Here is a 19,750-nt window from a genome sequence, read left to right as displayed (position 1 = left end):
GCCAGTAAACATGCTGGTAGAGTTACCACAGGCTTATTCCAACAGGCCATAAGTATTTCATACTGGAGTCAACAAATAATACTACATTAGTTTTAGTTTCTGGTAACTTGACCCCACTCCTCCCCTGCTTTCTCTGAGCCTTCATTTGAACTGTCAGCAATAAGAAGCAATAAGCCCCTACCACTTCACAGCAATCTCGCATCCTGAGAATTAAAAAGGAAACAATAAATGAAACTTAAACTCATTTTGAAGTCTTTACTAAGCTTCACACGGACTTGTAAGATTGGTGTAACAAAAATTATTCTAACCTTACTCTGGTGCCTCGCTGTGCCTCACTGCCTGCTGCAAACACCTCTATGCACACAGTCTGCACGTTACTTGTGAACTTAAGCACATCATCTCTGTAAAAATCTGCGTATGTCACCCTCCCCTGCCTCTCGTTAGCCTCAAAAGCTAACGGAAAGGAAACTGCTTGCAGTAAACTCTCCCTTCACTCTTTCCATAAGACTTTAAAGATGCCCCTAATTCAGAGAGGACCAGAAAAAACAGAACTTCCAGCCATCCCTTCTTTACAGCAAAAAACACCATACAGACTCTGTCTTTTGGGTGAGGAATTAACTTCAGCACATCTTAATCGTTATGCAACGCCAGATTCTTTCCAGATAATCCCAAAGCATTCAGCATCCGCACCTCGTTCCCAGGTGCATCTGAGGCCCAGGAGTGGGCATTTCTGTGGTTAGACATCACCACGAGCAACCATCCTGCCCTGCACTCTCTGCATCTCACCAGTGGGCATTTACACCACACTGCTCTTTTCCCAAAATGTCTGAAAACGCCTTTATGTGTGCTTTAAATTTCTGCACGTGCATTAAAAATATTTAACGGATTTTTTAAAGAAAATATAAATATGTACTTATCCAAAATAAGAGCAGTGCAAATGGTAACTTTACATCTTGTCTATGAAGTTATATACATTTCTCAGCATAAAAGAAAGTAAAAGTGCTGAAGAGCAACTGGAGGAGAGAGACAATGCTTTCAGTTGCAGCACTGTCATAAGCTGATCCTTAAATGTTCCTGTAAAACTAGAGCCTAAGAGATGCTCAGGATAAGCTGCACAAGAACAAGAAGATTGATACCAATCTTCAGTGTGCTGGCACACAGCGTTAATTGTTGTTAATTACAAGTTTCCTGCTTCCTCTGGAAATATTAGAAATACTGCAAATAAATCTGATGGGAATGCTGGAAGCTGAAATCATCACTCCTCCTGAACTGCAGACAGCACACATGAGAAAAACCTCCCTTGGGCCAAGTTCTAGCTGAGGCTTCACACCACAACAGCTGCACTCCTGTTTAGAAGGACTACCAAGGTGGTTCTGACTGTGCATCATGGAAGTTACACGAGACCTACGAGTCTATAAATCGATAGCTGAGGGGTAAAAAAACTTCCAAGTTCTGTCCTGAAAACAACTGCTGAACAACACGAGTGCCCAAGCAGCTGCAGAAATCTGGCTTTGCAGATTCCAACCAAGCAGCAGGACCTCTGCATATGAAGATCTTATCCAAATGCTTCTTAAGTTTATTCACATTGGGTACTTCAATCACTGAAATACTAAAAGGAAACAATACGTAGTTCAAACTTAATCACTACCAGATCATGCAGTTAAACCCCGAGAGCTTTCCTGCTTCATAGACGTAGTGGTCCAAGATGTATTCCAGATTAGTAAATTATCTAAAAAATAACATTTCATTTGAACGCATGTAAGCATGCTCCCAGCTTTGTTTACATACAAATCCATGGCTGCGAACTGAGCTTGGGACATGGCGTGCTGCAGTTTGTTTCCATAAATGCCATACTCAGAACTGCCAGAAGCTGTGAAATGCACAGAACCTGGTGCACTGCTGGCGACCTGTGCTATGAATGCTGCACCCTATCAGTGCCCAGATGCTGGCCGCACAGACATCCTGCACTCTGCAAGTGACAACTATGGACAAAGCAATTAGATTTAGGGAGATTTTTTTACTTACCAAGTATCAGTTTAAGGGATACCATGTGATTAAGCATGATCTGTAAGCTGCAGAAAGAACTGTGCTAGTTTGCAACAAGAAATAATAATTCATACTATACGAGGTTTCCCCTGTCAAACAGCTATTTCCACAAGAGGCCAGAGTCTGGCCGTGTGATAAAGGCAGCATGAAATCTTGGGACCTTTACTTTAGGCTAAAGAATTTAACAGGCTGAATAATTACCAGCTCCTGCCTGAGGAAATGAGAGCTTTCTGCCAGGCCCTGCTATCACATATGCTGCATGGTTAGCCACAAATTAACCTCAGTGTTTAGATTTCCAGCTCAGGGAATACATATCTCATTATGGAGATTGGAAGACATAATGTGAAGATTTCTTTACCTGCAAGACTTGGAATCTTAACAGCACGAAACCTGAGCTTGAACTGCTGCTTCCCCTTAACTACTTCTACTCAAAGATTACAGTGTACATAACAGTAAAACCACCAACTTCTGCTTAAACAGGAGCCCAGTGAGTAAGTTTATTTCTTAGGAGATTGTTTTTTTAAATATATAAACAGGAAGACTGAAAGTTCAAATAAAGGCAACAAAAATCTCCTTATTTTAGGCTTGGAATGTTGGCAGCTGCCACAAGGTCATGAGGGATAACATAATCCATTTTATTCAAGCTTTACATTCCAGAAGACCAGCAATCAAAACTGGAGTATTAAACTGCAGTGTTAAGCAACAAGACACCTCACATCCTTCTGGTTTTTAATCTTGCATTAAAAAAAAATAAAACATGCCAAAGAACTGGAAAAATAAATGAGTATTTCTGAAGACAGAGTGAATATTTGCTACAAGAACCTTTTTTCCTTCACTCATTCTGATCTCATGTAATATATCATATCTAACATGAAGCATTCAGTACACTTAACCAGCTTGTCTAAATTCAGAAGTCTACATACCCCCAAATACTCTACTTTTGTTTATACAGAGACAAACTAATATTCTGAACAGCTTTTTGCTTGCAAAACCAAAGTCAAGTGATCCAAAAATAAGGCGTTGAGGATAAGCACTCGCAAATCTTAAAGACAGATGGAAAAGTAGTGTTTGCATAATTTTTTTAACGTACCAGAACAGCACTCTGTTTTACTAGAAGTACCATGAAGGCATGTCCCAGTGCAGAACTGGCATCAGTCACTTTGAGAGCCTTATGTAAGAGGAGTAAACAGCCAGAAAAGTCATACCTGATGCATCCAGCTATTAAGTATCTTAGTCATCTCCAGGCTTCATCCTCATCTGGGCTTGCATCTGTGCGATCATCTCCTGCATGCGGCGCAGCTGTAAGAAAACACTCACATGTTTAGGATCATCTCTCAGCTTCAACACAGAAAGTCCAAAATCCAAAAAACTCACAATGCTTTCTTCCATGGCAGAAAGCAGATCCGATTTGCCTCCTTATAAACCAGACATATGTAACTTATTCACAGAACTGAATGCTGCATTTTTCCAAACCCAGATTCTTTAAAGCGTTGCAAAGTAACTGCACTGACATACAGAAATGTGCTGCTCCCCACCTCGAACTGCCAAAGAGCAGCTACAGGTGCCTGTGTCACTTTCCCTTGCCTAGCTTCAGATACAGATTTGGGAGAGTAAAACAGAAGTGCATACGCTGCAGAGCAGCAGAGCTGGCCTAAAATCAGCTGCCTTATATACTGGGACACATCTCTTGCTGCAGCAGAACAGGGTTCAGCAAAGGCCAACTCAGGCTCCTATGACTGCAATGTAGATACACTCTGACAAAAGGAGATCACAGGATGCTAAGCTACACTAACTGTTAAACACCCATCTGTATCTTTTCACTAAACAGTCAGAAAGCCTCTGACAGAGAGATGGCACAGTCCTGCAGGGTGGAAAGCAAAAGAAGTAGGTAGACTCAGACATGAGAGCTGTGTTGATTCTTTGGTACAATAAAAGAAAACTGGCTCAAAGATCCATCTGTACAGATGTAGGACACCTGGTCTTTTGAACTACCCTACTGCAGATTTATCACCAGAGTGAAAACTGGCTTTATTGGGAGCTTATCTATTTGAGCTTTCCCAAGAACACTTAAAATTGAGCCCTGAAGTGTTCCCAAAATAGAAACCATTCAGTAATCACAGGGAAAGATGCTGTTACACGTGTATTATGATGATTTTTTCAAATTAGCATTCTGCTAATAGTCAACATCACACGTTAAGACTTGAATACATCTCTGAGTCTTACGTCCTCTTAACCTAATAGATAAGAACATGCCCATAGCATGAAAGAATCAATATGCTCAGAGACTCAAATTTAAGGTGAGACAAAAGAATTAACACTAAGATGGTAAGGTTTTCCTTTTACATGTAATTCTGTGACGAGTTGGTCTGTGCCATTAGCCAAACAGTGGCAGGCTGCTGAAGATCTTGGCAGAATTCAGGAAGGCTTTCAGAAAACCAGGCACACTGCTGTATCCTATGGCTGTTTGCATGTAATAAGACACTGATGTTTCTTTTTAACAAAAGAAAGTTGGCAAAAAAAAGTCAAGGAAAGCAGAGCGACATGAACACATATCATCTTCAGAAGGCAACTGTCGTTTTTCACTGCATTTTGTTCTGGCTTTCGTTGAGCATTTGATATGCAAACAATCCAGAGTGGTTCCTTTTTGCTGTACAACTACTGCTTCTAAACATCTCTGCTCGAGGTCTCAGCCACGCATCTCATAGCAGCATGCTCAGCACACAGCCTGTGAGGAATGCCAGGCTCTGCCTAGCACCAGCAGCAGTCAAAACTGAATTCAGGGAGAACACATAAATATCTCGAGAAGGAAGTCATTTGCACTGTATAAATCCTGGCAGCTCAAGTGTAGAATTCACAAATAAATATTCCTGCCTTCTGCCCAGCCAGGGAGTCAACCCAAACTATACTCAGCGTGGTACCATGCCAGTCTCTTCCAATGCTCCTCTGCAAGTGAAGAGAGGACACAAGAACCATGTCCACGTGTTACAAGTTCAAAGTAAGTTGTGTCTCACCCTTCTGGAAGCACAGCATAGAACAGTCTTTCATCTTAACAAAGATGAATCTAAAGCTTCACACGAGACTCAAAGTAATGTCTGTCCCCTGCACTGGAGCAGAACAAGGCAAGGGCACGACAGCACTTTGATCTTGCACAGCAATGGAGGCCCTTACCTGCAGGAGCACAATTCATACATTCTGCAGGGAACCTGCACGCATTCCCTAAAGAAACACGATAGCAAAGAGTTGATCCACACGACAAGCAGAAAGCTAGGAACAACATTTAGAAATGTGAACAAAAGAAAGTTTCCTGCAAGTTCCCAGATAAGAGTAAATTTAACCATGGCATAAGCTCCATCTACTTTCCTTCTTACCTCAGGACTAAAGGGTAGCTTAAACTACCAGGTAACCACCAGGTATTTAATACATACAACACTTAGCGACATAAAGGAAACAACAGGCTTCAAAATCAGAGTGGTTCCAGAGCTCAGAGGGGATCACAGCTTCCAACAGCTCCCAGACCCAGACAGAAACCACAGACAAACAGTTCTGCATTACCTATAAGACTTCATCCCAACACTTTGCCCACAGTACAGACAAGTACTTCTCCTGAATGAACAAAGTGCTCAGCAGTCAATAAAAAGTAATATTAAATATAAATATGTATTTAAATCTGAGGAACTTTATTTGTTTTCATGTAAACACAGACTTAAGAGGGAATATTTCTAGGAAAATGTTAAAACTTTGAAAGGATTTTACTATGAGATTTTTTCAGATTTAAAAAAAAAAAAAAAAAAAAGTATTGCACAACACTACAAGCTTTCCTAAGTTTGAGCCCATCTACACCACAATGTCAAAACAATCTGAACTACAGCACATTTACAGTAAGGAATGCGGTTATCTTTACTCTTATTTTCACTTCCCAGCTCAGAAAAACGGGTCATCAATTGAAGATGAACAAAAAGCACTACCAAAAGCAACACATTCCAAATGACAAATTAGCAATTCCGAACTGTGAACCAGGGACCACATCCTTTGGCATACTGAAAAATCACTTTGAAGCGATGCTCTGATAACGATGCTCCTGGCACTAACCCAAGTGTTCGTTCCTTCCAAGGTTACATAAACCTTACAGAGCTGTAAATAGAACAGGCACCGTTACTGATGGGAATGCAAAGCAGGAGGGGAAATGGATATTTGTTTTCTCTGCAAAGGCTGAGGAATGCAAGCCCATTTCCTCTGTGCTTCTTTCCTCCCCAGATTTTTCCCAGTCTGAACCATAGGGATGATACGGAGATGAAGGGATTTCATACCAGCTTATCTACAGAAGATTCAGCAAAGCTTCTTGATCTCTTAGGGACAATAGAACGCAGAACATAAAAATCTGTTTGTTTTTTCAAGTTCTAACCTAATCCTCTGCAACTTCGGCAGCAGTTATTCAGAGATGATGAGTCCCAGAGGGAACTTTCAGAGACCATCTGTCAAGAAATTCCAGACTTCACCTATTTAACCGTAATACATAAAAGCTACGTTACACACACATATGTAAACATTACACACAGGTCTGCACAGAGTCAGAATAGATCAGTCTGTTGTGAGCAGCTTACTGCACCAACAGCCTCCAACAAAAACACTTCCAGCAGAATGTTTTCCGGTATAAACCTGAAGACAAGAACACCTAAATTTATCCTTAACTATTAGGCACATACAATTTACATCATTTAAATAACATAAGGATAAATAGGATTAAAGGATTAAACTCAAACTGCATGACACGAATTGTGGAAGCGCTGGGCAGAAATAAAAAGTATTTCTCTAACCATGCTTCTGACACTTCCAAAGCACCCAGCACTCCTGGCAGCCAACTGACAGCCTGCTGCTGTTACACACATACACCAGGAAAGGGGAGGCAGCCGAGCTGTGTACAAAGTGCTTGGAGAAGTTCCAGTGCCCTAAGTGCATGGCCATCACTTCAGCAACACAGCCGCACCTTTATCACTGTAGGACTTTCTAAGTGTATTTATCTCATTTCATCTCTGGTAATTCATGTTATTAGCTACTAGCTATGGTGGTATACAGCAAAAAAAAAAAAAATTCCTAAAAGGAAATACAGAAGCAGCTGATTATGTCAAAATGCCAAGGTCAGCTATTTTTAAACATGGATACTATAAAGGAAAAAAGAAATGCACAGACTGAAGTAACTGTATTTCATAAACTTGCAGGTACTGGAGCCTGAATCTTTCATCTCAGAAATACACATAATTGGTTGTATTTTTACTATTATTACTTTAATATCTTACTCCAAATCGCTAGCATAATTATCAGCATCTATATCTATATATATAGTGACCTTTTAAGACACGCATTCCTATATTTATGAACTTGAATCAAAGCTGAATTGGATAAAATTAGGATAAACAGAAAAATCTACTACCTTCCAACTGGCAGAAAGCACTTCCACCATGCAAGAAGTCACAAGCACTGGCAGCATACCACTTACATTGTAATATAGGCTGACAATCTCTGAATCTTTAGAATTTTAACATAAAAATATCAGAATGAAAGGTTTAGCAATAACTTGAAAGAAGAGTAAGAAAACAAAGATCGAAAAGTTGAGTGGTACTGAAGAAAATGTATAGATTTTGCTGCAAGACAGAAGCAAGATAAAGAGATATGCATACAAATTATATCATAGGATTTTTAAGATTCTGTAACCTTTTCTACTCTTTAGGCACAAATCAAGGACAAATTTACTGCTAACGTGTTTGTGCTAAAGCACGCCCATCTGAAATGACATCGGTCTCCCAGTCTACTCCAACATATGTTTAAAACAGCACACGTAGATAACAGACACAGAGAGGCGTCGGTACTTAACAGAATAATAAATTCTGTTTATGGAGATGAGAGATGTTCTGCCTACAGAACCAAAAGACCCCATGTGCAACCTAATACCCACAGCATACAGATAAATACACCTTGCAGGGCAACTTGTACGTCACCATGCAAACAACAGATTATGTCTTCTGTCTACTCTTACACTCTGCATGCAGTAGTTGAGGCAGAACACTGGAAGTGGAGCATGGCAGATACGCTTAAAGAACAATGGTTGTAGAAGCTCTCTTACCTCAGCCTCCTTCTGCTGAAGGATTCTATCCTTGTCTACAACTTCTTCTTCAACAGGCCTGTTGAACAACAAAACGCACTGAAGATACAGAAAAAGTCTCCAAGAAGAGCTCTGAGATTCACATTTCAGCTACTGTAACAACGCAGAAGCCTGCATGCTTTCTCATAGTGGAAATGGGGACATTTTCTAAACACATTTGTATTGCTTTATTAAAATGCCATCTTCCACTTATTCCTAGGCTCCTGTTATTCTCACTCTCTAATTTTCTTCCTCTGTTTCTTAAAGTATAATTTCTTCATTGCTAAGGGGATTTTTTTTGCTGCAAGATTCCCTCTACCACCTACCCTTGGTACAAAATCACCCATGATAGCAATTGTGGAATTGCTGCTTAAGCTATTTCTTCTCTTGTTTAAGATCTGAACACTTGGATGAATACTCAGAGAACAAGATGGGGAGAAGAATACTTTGCTATCAAGATAGATGCAGTGAGAGTAGTTGTGGACTTAAATTTGCCAAGAACAGAAACATTACAGGAAAAAAGAAAAAGAAATTACAAAGAAAGACTGCTTGGGCTAAACTTCTCTCTGCAGCTGTATATGAAGGAGCAGAAAAAAATCCCACGTGGCAGTCTTAATCTCATCAGATTAATAGGCTGTGATCTATATAACCTATATAAATTGGCCATTTGAGTTTGTTTTTTCCAGATCTGATCTGGTTTTATCTGATCATGTCTACACCCTGCTTCTTTGTGTATCTTCCACTTAAAAGCATAGAGAAGAGGGAACGGATACGCAGACAAGAACAGCTGTCTGTTTGTATGGCACTTCACAAGAGTCATGCTTAATACTACAAGAAAAACATCTTATGAATTTCACTTACTCTATATATTGACATTTGATAAGAAATAATGACCAGGAATTACTTAAGAGAAGTGTGTCAGGTGCCACAGAACAAAGGAAGAGACTCACAAGCAGAGCCCAAAGACACACAAATACTTACTTGCCAGTTCTCTTCAGCCTCTCTGAACGGAAGTTCTCATAGTGCAAATCTTGGGTCACCTCCTGCAGGTCCTGCATGTGAGTTCTAGAACATACAAAGCAATACTGAGCGTGCTTCATGCTTCTTGTCAAAGGGAATATAAAAACTAAAAACAAAAAAGCTATTTTATATAATGGGTGCATTCACTAGAAGGATAATTTTTATACACCAAGTCAGCCATAAAGCTCGTCAGGACACTTTCATACTTGCCAGTCTTTTGATTTATCCCACCAGTATCCTTAAAACACATACAGTGTGCTGTCTTGTTCATGCATTACTTTAAAGCAGTTGTTTGTATGAGTCTGCAGCGTTAGAACCTTGTGAAGACTCATTCAAAAAGATAATTCCTAAAGTATTTTTTGACACTTAAAGGTCATTAACTACAATTTGGAACTGAAAGCTGAGCTAAGGTAACAGCTGGCATCACCTAGCAGCCTTCCATTGTCTGGAGAAAGAAATGCTGCTGGAAATGATGGCCAGCAGAGGGCAATCCCTGCTCAGCAGGGACTAAAACCAAAAACGCACTACAGAATTCAACTTACAACAATAGCAAGATAGCACAAGAAATTACTTAGAGCCATCTCCACTGGCAGAATGTCCATATCAGCTACAGACACTGGGGGTGGGGGGGTATGCTATTTAACACAGGCTTTCCTATACTGATAAGAAAACTGAGCTTTGCCTTTAGAATACTTGTCTTCATGGATTCACCAATTACTTTAGCATCTAAAGGCCTCTCTGCCTCACCCACTGCACTGTAAGAAAGCTTCAATTTATTCACAGCGACATAAAAACAGTTCACATAAATGTAACGTATCTGGTAATTTAAAATACAGAAAATATTTTCTGAAGTCAGACCAGAGGATCACAGCAGTAAATTAAGCTGAGGGATAAAAGTGGAGGCAAAAAGAAAGTCAAGCTACACTTCATCAGGGCTACCACTGCATTAAATAATTCCCGTTCATGTAATTCTCAAGTCATTCTAGCAGCGTTAATCAGCAGGGGACGCAGTGATGCTTGCATTACTCACACCAGCATTGTGCGCAGTTTAAGGAAATCATTGTGCTCCGGGTTCTCGACTTCAACAACCCCCCAAGGGTACAGACGGCCTCGGATTTTCTTCCCTTTCACCTCAATAAGTTGATTGGATCCAATAACAGCAAAGGGAATGCTAGCCTGATTGAGACAGAGCAAAACAAGTTGTTGCGTTGGCTTTTGGTTGGGTGAGTGGGTTGGTTTCTTTCTGGGGGAGGTTGGAGGATTTTTTTTTGGTGCACTCAGTTGTTTGCTTTTTTCTTTTAAGGAAAGCATAAAGGTATGATAAGTAGCAGATGGGAGATGGGGAAAAGAAACGTTGACAGAAGTACTTTAATAAAACCCTTCTACACCAGAAAACCAACAAATTCTATGCTCAACAGTGCAACCTCTTCTTGCTGAAACCCATAGTTTTGTTAGGATTGGTCTGTCCTAGAGCAGCTCAAAAGGAAATGACACTTTGCTTTAGGAACGTTTGACTGTTGTTGAAACACAATTTGGGCATAATTTGTCATCTGACATAACATCATGCATGGAAAACAGCCAACAGAAACACGCTTCAGATACAGACTAAAGTAGCTGCAGACAGAATTTCACATGTGTTCTCCAAGCATCTGTGGGAGTATCAGAGCACTAACAGGAAGTGATTTAATTAAAACCTTTGTTATCTACACTAACAAGAGGAAAGTTGTTAATTAGTATAGTAACTGTAATGTGCATATTCCCTTTTGTTTGCATATTAAAAGACTTGTCAGGCTGTCAAGACAACAGACAGCAAACCACAGTTCTTGGTGAACAGTTACTTACATTCAAAAAAGAAAGTCACAATACTACATTTGGAGCTCTGATGAAGCAAAGAATGGATTAAAAAGGATTATAATTTAGAATCATTTTTTCCAAGAACAAAATTTGAATTTTCAATGCACATTATAAAGGAATTATTATCTTCAAGCATACAGTAGGCCTGAACACTGCAGCAAAACAGTAAATTAAGAGTGAAACTTGCCTTTAAGACTCTAGTTTGTTCTTTAAATTCCTCATCTTCATCAGAATCTGCATCAGGAAGCTGGTAAATCCTAATGCCATGTTCAGAAATCTCATCTAGAACCTGAGGAGTTCAAAAGACGAAGGAAAATAAATTCTTATCCCATTGAAGAGTTACATTATGTTAAACATACATGAAAAACATAACTGGTCTGTCACATCTGTAAGCCTCAAAGCATGTTCTTCTGCTCTAAGCAGTCTGATGCTGCTTTAAAAACCAACCAATTAACAGGAATTACTACTACTTGTTCTTTACATTATGAAGTACCAAATTAGATCAGGTACTATAAGAGTACCTTACATCCCACTAATTTCACTCTGCCTATGCAGAAAATATCAGCATTTTCCATTCTTTCTTCACTCAACAGACAGACTTAAGCCTCAAGTGTGCACGTACCCTAGGAAGGACAGCTCAGGTACAGAAGCACTCCTTCAGTAACGTATGTGTTGAAAGACTTAAGAAACAATTCCAAAGTGGAAATTAATCACAACTGTAAAAGGAACAAAGGAAGCCTATGCCACACATGTGGATTTCATTCTGCTACTACAAAAAGCAGATCTAGAAAGACTGCTGAGATTTGCCAACAGTAGAGGTTTTCTTTAAAAGCAGTTTATTAACAGGCACTGTAACAAGCCAAAGCATTGGCTGAATTACCTCTGAATTAAACTGTAACCCCAATCTGTGATACAAAGTCAGAAATTACAAAACACAAACAACAGCTCACCTGCCCATCTACCCAAAGAGAAACAGACTCACTGACAAAATACATTTTGTGGCATTTCTAATATACGTTTGTCTGCATATGACCTCATTTGAGCAGTGTATTTCTGTTCAGTGAGATAAAGATTCTAAAGTCTTTTTGGATTTCAGCACAGCTTTTGCTACCTTTTTCTCAGTACCCTTCTGGGCACAAACAAGTGGCCGGGCTCAAAGGATTCCCCAGGGCTCCATCTTAGGGTCAGTTCTCTTCAGCAGCTTTATAATGAATGTACAACACAAAAGCATAATAAACAAGTTTGCAAATGATACTAAATTAGAAGGAGCTGTCGATTGCCTCAAGAGCAGGGGGGCCTTGCAGAGACCTTGACAGACTAGAGGCCTGGGCAGTTATCCAGTGCACAACGTTCAGTGAGTGCCAGATCCTGCAGGGGCAGGGCAGCCCCACAGCAAGGCTCCGCGAGTTCTGGAGGATGGCAAGTCGAATGCTGGGTCTCTGGCTGCACCCAAAGTGCATCAGGTACAGCACTGCCAGCTGGGAAGAAGAATATGAAGAAGTAAAACCAATGTATTTGGAGACAGGATGCATTAGTTAAGCGTCAAAAATAATGCAGTCCATGCAAAAATATTTGTAAAAAAAAAAAAACATTAAGGCAGTCTACTGTTTTTTAAATCAAGCAGACGAAAGCTGATTACCCACTTCAACTACAGAAGGTGATTCAAAGTCCATTAAGAGGTAAAAATCCATAAACAGTTCTTTTTATTGTCACTAATGTCTTGGATTAAGAAAAAAACAACAAAGTATTCCCTCACGCATTCCTTCCCTAAGGAACTCACTGCAGGGGTAAGCAGCTAGCTAATTCTAGGCATGTGGCAAGTGGCACCGCTCAGTCCTTTAAAACTGAAGGAAACTCTCCTGTTGTCATACTGTTAAGGATATTCGTGTGGGAAAAGCACTGTCAACATTTTCTTTCACAAAAGAAGAAAAGTAGTTTGAAGAGAACATTAGGAATGAATGCTGATGCTATACAACAACTCTCTTTGAAGCGGTCGAGGACATCTTAGCAGAAAAAAAGATACGCTGCACCAAGTCCTTATCTGGGTGCTCCCCAAAGGGCTGAGCTGTGACCCACAGCCGGCACCGGAGCAGCAAGCAGAACTGCCACAGCCAACCTGCAGCTTCTTTTTTCCTTCTTTTTTTTGAGGTCATCAAAAACATGCCTAGATGTCTATATAAGCACTTGTGCCATCATATGTCTGTAGGTGTTAAAACAAGCACGCTAACTTGATAGCACAATTAAAACTAGATTCCAGCTGCACGGGAGAGGTCTTAATGAATCTTCGTGTTGGGTTCCTTGATCTTCTGTTGTGGTAGCAACCAATCGCTAGAGTAGAAATAGAAGTTGTCCAACTGGACCTTGACTATTAAGCAGCTGTTGGAAATGAAACAATCCCTCACACCATCAGATGAGAAGTGAACTGCAGCTATTCCCATGACAGTGCTTTCTGGCAGGCACATAAACATCCCCCGCACTCACACACGCGCCCAGAACAAAACAGGAGCCCACACCTAAGCAAAGAGTACTATCTTTTAAAGGAAAAAAATAGGAATAAGTCTTGCCAATAAGTTGTGTTAACTGCATTACAATTAAATCAATAGATTTGATCTTGCTTCGCAAAATGGAAGATAACTAATTTATCACCAAACGATAAGAAAACATGTAGAGCAGGGATAGGTGGGGCAGTGTGCAGTGCGATGCCTTTAAGTAGCTGCATAAAGCAAGAAAACACATTTAACGTGACTGAGATCTTAAAGATAAAACACAACTGAAACAATAACGGGAAAGCCAACAACAAGGGGTGCTAGAATAATATATTACAGCTGTTAAACCTAGTGCTTTCCTGAAAGGAAAAAGAATCGCAATAAAAACAAACTGTATTTCAAGGTCCTAACAATGAAACAGCATTTTGCTTTTTCAAATCTCCATTTTATTGGCCTCAGAGGATTCTGTGTTCTTAAAGATTAGCCTTCCCATGGGAAATCAAAAAAAAAGTCAAAATATTAGTTCCCCTCTCATGAAGTCATTCTTTTGAGCAGGTTTCCTTAGCAGCCCTGCATGGCACAGCTTGTGAAACTGCCTTGCATTTCTTCCCACTCAAGAGGGACAGAAAATAACTTTGAATTCCAGAAAGACCAAACAGGAATTACTCTAAGCTGTGTTTCCTTCACAAGCACCACAAACTGGTTCTGCTGCTTTGGACTGAGCAGCAAAACAAAAACAGTTTACTTCAGATTGACGGCCAAACGGCTGAGATCTGAAAAAAAAAAGAAAAAAAAAAAGACTTCAAGCTGCATCAGCAAAGGATTTTGATTCTTTCTCCTGATTAGAGATTCTGTTAGCCAAGATGCTTTGAGTTAGAACAATATACAGCAGCTAGACTTTCAAAGCTTTGGAACCACATTATACATTTGACTTCACATAAACTCTGTTTGCTGAGCGACCTTTGCCAGCAGAATAAAAATAATGAAGACTGTTTCTTACCTTTTTCCTAACCACTCCCTCAGACTGCAGTGTAAGTGCTGCTATTTCGTGCTGGTTAGCCCAGGCATGAATTTTTCTCTGTGTAAGCAGAGACTGTTTTAAAGACTAATCAGTTAAAACTAACTTTGCGCTGAAATGGGAGGAGGTAGGCATGGAGAGCACAGAGTACGGTCAAGAGAGGTTGCCTTTAAGCTAACCTGTTCATCACAGCACGTAAACTGGGATTCACCTCCATACTCCACAAGAAACACACTTCGTAATTCTTCGTCATTCTAACATCAGTCACAGAACTGTACTAACTCCAAATTCTCATCAGGTAGCACATTTGCCTGCATTACTGCCACTTTGCAACTAAATTCTTGGGTTAACAAAACAAAAAAGCAAACGTTAAACAATACGTGCACTACACTGTGCTGGACTCTAAGAGAGACCAATGAGCAGCAAATAAAAGTAGCATAAAAGAAAGACAAGATAACGATAGCTTGCACTGAAACCTAATAAGAGTATGTTCCTCTTCATTTCACCTAAGAACTATTTTAGTGGAAGATAAGTGCAGTTAGAAGCCATTTCATGCTCAGTTATTTTAGGCATTTGAACATTCAGTGTTCTGAGTGAGTGATGCTGTCAAATATTCCTCTAATGCTCCACTTAAATGTTTGCTTCAATTCTTTCAGCATCATTCTGCTACCAAACGCTGAACCACAAAATAAGTACCTGTGAAAACTGAGCCTGAAACACACTGCTGAAAGATCAGATACAGCTCTATAAGCAACAGCTCCATGAACACTATTAGCATCAGAAGAAAATCTTTCACCAAGTCAGTACAACCACTGAAAAAAAGAAGCAATAAAGGCAGCATAAGCAGTCATATTACTGCTATGTTATTTCCCTAAGGTGCTCTTTCAGTTTACCCACAACACATGTCATTTCCCCATAGCAAACATTAGACCTACTCTTCTCTTCAGCCTCTCTCTCTCCTTCAGTGTCAGCGTGTCAGCCTTGGCAATCACAGGGACAATGTTGACTTTTCCATGAAGAGCCTTCATGAATTCTACATCTAATGGTTTCAACCTGCCAACAAATGGGAAAAAAATGAAACAAACTCCAGTGAGCTGTGTTTGTTCTAGCTTTATACAAACTAAGTAATGTATTAAAAATGATCTTTTTCAAGTATCTACATCAACAGTATGTTCAGAATAAACTAAGTCAGAGCACTGCTTATCAGCTCCGTTGTCTAAAGATTGAATTGCAATTAAAACTGTCACTATGAGATATATACAGTATTGTAAGCTCTTAAGTTTCCAGGTGATAAACAATGTAATACTGACTGCTTCAAAACAATATTAATCACCAAAAGGGAACAAAAGCAGAGGAGAACGTTAGTCTCCAAAGACCGCTTAATTGCGTTGGCTAACTGACAGTAAGTTTTTTTTTCCTAGTTCAAGGAGTGAACACTCACAAACACAATGTAACACCCTAAAATACAAGAGCTTTTTCTTACCCATGCCCAAAGGGAGAGATGAAGTAAAAGCAGCAATGGACTCTATTGTCTATAATGTGGCGCCTGTTCAGCCCGCTCTCATCATGAAGGTATCTCTCAAACTGGTTGTCAATGTACTGGATAATCGTTTTGAAGCTGTTGTATGGCAGGGAGGAAGGAAGAGAATCATTGCAAATTAGCTTTAAAGTAACAAAAAATGAACAATGCAAAGGTGAGAACAATAGGAGAAAGTCATGTTTTTGCTAAGATCTTTACTGTTAAAAAATTCAGTGTTGCAGCACTGCAGCTATTATTGATAAAAAGTATTTAGACAATACAAAAAGGAATTTTCAGAGCAGCCAAGTGCCCATTCACGTGTACAGCTACTTTCGGTGTTACTGTGACCCCTGGACAGGGTAAGTTCAAGAGCAAGTTCAGAAAAAAGCACTAACTACAGCATAGGCAACAGAGACAGGAACAGAGACCTGCCTGCTTTTTTTTTCCTGGGAGTAGGGGCTGAGGATTTGCTTTTAAACCAGCTGACTAATGATATATCCTGGATATCCTCTTGCAGCCCTGACCTGGAGCTAGGTTTCTATAGTTACCTATGGAAATCCTAGTATTCTAGTCCGTTTGAATTAAATACAAACACATTTGAAAGTCATGCACTAAAGTATCACATGACTTTGGCTATTTTTGTTACTTTACAGAATCCTTTTCTGTTGGCAAAGAAAAATAATACCTACTTAGTTCAAAGCAAATTAAAATAAGCCCTGCGGAGGTAAAGAAACACAAAATATGGTTATAGAGATTAACCAGTTACAAAGAACAGTGGCTAAAGAAAAGCAAACACGATGCATTACTAAGAGGATTGTTTTAAGATACTCCAGAGCATGTAGACACCTGCAAACAACATTAATGTGAAAGGACACTTTATATTAAGCACCGCAGGAGAAGGGAAATGAACACACTGATGCAGATAAGATTAAGCCAATGTCTGTGCCATGAACATATCTTAAACTACTTGAGACAAAAAAATAAGAGCAGAAAGCTTACCTTGAAAAATAGTATCTCAGTTGTGGGAAATTGAAAATTTGGATGGAGAAATTAAGAAGAAAACAGATGAGAAAGCACAGAAAAAGAATTAATAACAAGGAAGACAAACACAGCATGCTGGCAAATACTGTGGCAGGCAGAGAAGTTCAAAGCTGGGGTGAGTTGCACTGATAAAGATGAAATAAACAAGAATGATGGAAGAGAGCCTGAGGAGAATTTGATTTTTCATTGCTGTGTTTGCTCTTGAATTTAGGAGGAATGCATTCTACGATGGAGTTACACACACATTTCTCTTTGCAAAACTTGCACTGTTTTAATTCATACCACAGAAGACAATACAGCACTATGTGAATTTACTGATTTTGACCTTTGTGCTACTTAATATCTTCATATCTAAATGTGTTGAAAAAGCACAATGTGTTTTATGTTCCTGTTGATCTTTAGACCCTTTTAGCTGGTGAAAGGTAACAAGGCTGAAGACATACAAATATTAGGACAGAAACTAAGCACAAACAATGGGAAAGCAACTATCACACATTTCTCTGGCAATGTAATCAGTTTACGTGCAGATTTCTAGTTATAACAGCTATAATTTTCCCTATGAATGTGGAGTCAGTGTCCTGTACCTCCTGACTTCCGGGAAACACCTGGCTTATACCACTGTGCTATCATTACTTGGGAGATAGCACATCCTGTATTGTAACAGCAATAACACAACCACTGCATTTAAGAAGCCCACTGGGGGAAAATGAACAATATTACCAAGCTGCCAAAACCCACAAAACACGACTTAACATAATCCAAAATAAAAATAAATAAGCAAATTAGCAGCAGCCAGAAAGCAGTACCAAAAAAGAGCCCAGAACGCTGTAACGAAGATGAAATAAGGCACATCATCACCAATATCTAACAAGTCCAGCTGTAAGCTTTTTTTTTTTTTAGTGACATTTTGATGGTCAATTTAATCCCAAATCTGTGTCTGAAGCTTCCCCCTTCCTGCCTTAAATAATTTCTCTCCATTCATCAAGGACATCTCTGTTAGGATCTCAGCGTATGAATGCATGGAAGACCCATTCTATACTTCAATCCTCCCGTCATTAGAAACTTTGCTGTTCTCCAAATACATGCCTGACGTGGTACCAAAAGAGCTTTTCTAGGTTTAGTTTGGTTTGATGCTAGAGTACAGAACTCCAGCTAGCACTAAACTTAAACAAAGCTCCACACAGAACCTAATGAAAGATTTACTGTTATGGTTAGCCACAGTCAGCATCCACCTTTTTTATTGCCTGTTCAAATATCAAAGAAAATAACCCATTTCATAGATTTATTACAGCACATTCACTAGTAATGCATTTCCCAATCCAAAACTGCAACGCCTCCAATCCAGGCCATCCAGCCAATACTTTCCTAACTACTACCAGCATTTTTGCTGTGACAAGGAATACAAGAAAACTGATCACAACTCCCATCCTTGAAAGTCAAACTCTGTTGGGAAACATAGTTAGGAGAAAGCCACTTTGAAGCACTGTTAGTGATTGCTGCCTCCCAGAAGCTTCATGCCAGTTTGATTTTTTATTTACCCCTTCAAAAATCAACCTCAGGAAAATCAATCACCCTGAAAAACATGTGGTCTGCATAAACTGCAGCTTTGGGAAAAAAGTTTGTATGAAATACAAATTGTGATCAGCACCATCTACTGGTTAACCGTAACTGCAGCAAATGCTCCTAAACACAAACTGAAGTTCTGGAACACAAATTTGCTGCTTCCTCTGAAGAAACGAGGAAGGAAGGTAGTCACACAGAGCTAGTCCAACTATAGTTTGAAACAAGTCTACCCATCCGTGTTCCTGTGACACCCTGCAGAGAACAACAGAGTGCCAAAATGACACGCACCACAGCCCAGCCAAAGTCGTTACGCATGACATGAGTGCATGTTTAGAGAGAGAAATGTAGAATTCACTGATATTTTTATTTTGCATTAGCAAAATGCATTATGCATTAGCATAAGTACTACTTGCTCCCATAATGTATGTTCACGTTTAAGAACTGTCACAGAAAACAAAGCACAGAGCACTAAGTCATTCTACTGAGTCTGAATCATCACGGAATGATTTCTATTTAGCAAGCCTCTAAAAAGAAAAGGGAAAAAATCTGAACACGTACGTCTCTAAGAAACATCTTAACAGAATAAACAAAGGGCATCAGAACACAATCAGCAGGAAGAGCTCAATGTAACACAATGCAAGGGCTGCAGAGCTCCTCGCTCCAGCGGAAGGAAGCCCTGCTCAGCAGCGCACGAAATAAGCACGGCCACGCTGCTGTCCAAAGGGCGTCCTACTGGTACTCTAGGAGTTAGATTACTTTTAATTCAGTAACACTGGAAAAGTGGAAGATCCAAAGCTACTAAGCAGGGCAGTATTTATGCACATACCAGTCCTGGCTGTTAATGGCATCTCCATATCCCGGTGTGTCCACCACCGTTAAACGCAGCTTCACCCCCCGCTCCTCTATCTCTACTGTGGAAGCCTCAATTTGAACCGTTCTCTCTATTTTCTCTAAAACAAAGGAACATTTTGACTGTTATTATTCTTATAGTCCTATCAATGCTGCAGAAACTCCTGAAAGAGAAAGCAATGAAGAAAACACAAAGCTTTTACTATAACCTACGTGAC

At 39.7% G+C, this 19,750-nt stretch overlaps 2 protein-coding genes across 4 annotated transcripts in view; both read right to left on the bottom strand.

Moving 5' to 3' along the window:
* The window catches only part of SEPTIN5 (septin 5), a 48,393-nt gene extending 45,089 nt beyond the window's left edge, over positions 1 to 3,304 (bottom strand). Inside the window, exon 1 of the mRNA XM_085238487.1 lies at positions 3,252 to 3,304. Coding sequence (XP_085094613.1) covers positions 3,252 to 3,284 — 33 coding nt within the window. The 5' untranslated portion in view covers positions 3,285 to 3,304. The remainder of the gene's footprint in view (positions 1 to 3,251) is intronic.
* LOC100544620 (septin-2) overlaps positions 1 to 19,750 on the bottom strand; it is a 32,093-nt gene that overhangs the window by 5,111 nt on the left and 7,232 nt on the right. For all 3 annotated transcript variants that reach the window (XM_085238491.1, XM_085238489.1, XM_085238490.1), the window contains exons 5-12: positions 19,510 to 19,633; positions 16,044 to 16,178; positions 15,496 to 15,613; positions 11,244 to 11,345; positions 10,233 to 10,378; positions 9,164 to 9,247; positions 8,165 to 8,222; positions 3,252 to 3,345 (exon numbers count right to left, since the gene is read on the bottom strand). In XM_085238491.1, coding sequence (XP_085094617.1) covers positions 3,277 to 3,345; positions 8,165 to 8,222; positions 9,164 to 9,247; positions 10,233 to 10,378; positions 11,244 to 11,345; positions 15,496 to 15,613; positions 16,044 to 16,178; positions 19,510 to 19,633 — 836 coding nt within the window. In that variant the 3' untranslated portion in view covers positions 3,252 to 3,276. The remainder of the gene's footprint in view (positions 1 to 3,251; positions 3,346 to 8,164; positions 8,223 to 9,163; positions 9,248 to 10,232; positions 10,379 to 11,243; positions 11,346 to 15,495; positions 15,614 to 16,043; positions 16,179 to 19,509; positions 19,634 to 19,750) is intronic.

This window comes from Meleagris gallopavo, chromosome 17 (assembly GCF_905368555.1).
Source record: "Meleagris gallopavo chromosome 17, MGAL_WU_HG_1.1, whole genome shotgun sequence".
NCBI lineage: Eukaryota > Metazoa > Chordata > Aves > Galliformes > Phasianidae > Meleagris > Meleagris gallopavo.
The sequence above is the reverse complement of the archived record's forward strand: the minus strand, read 5'-3'. Positions and strand labels throughout refer to the sequence as shown.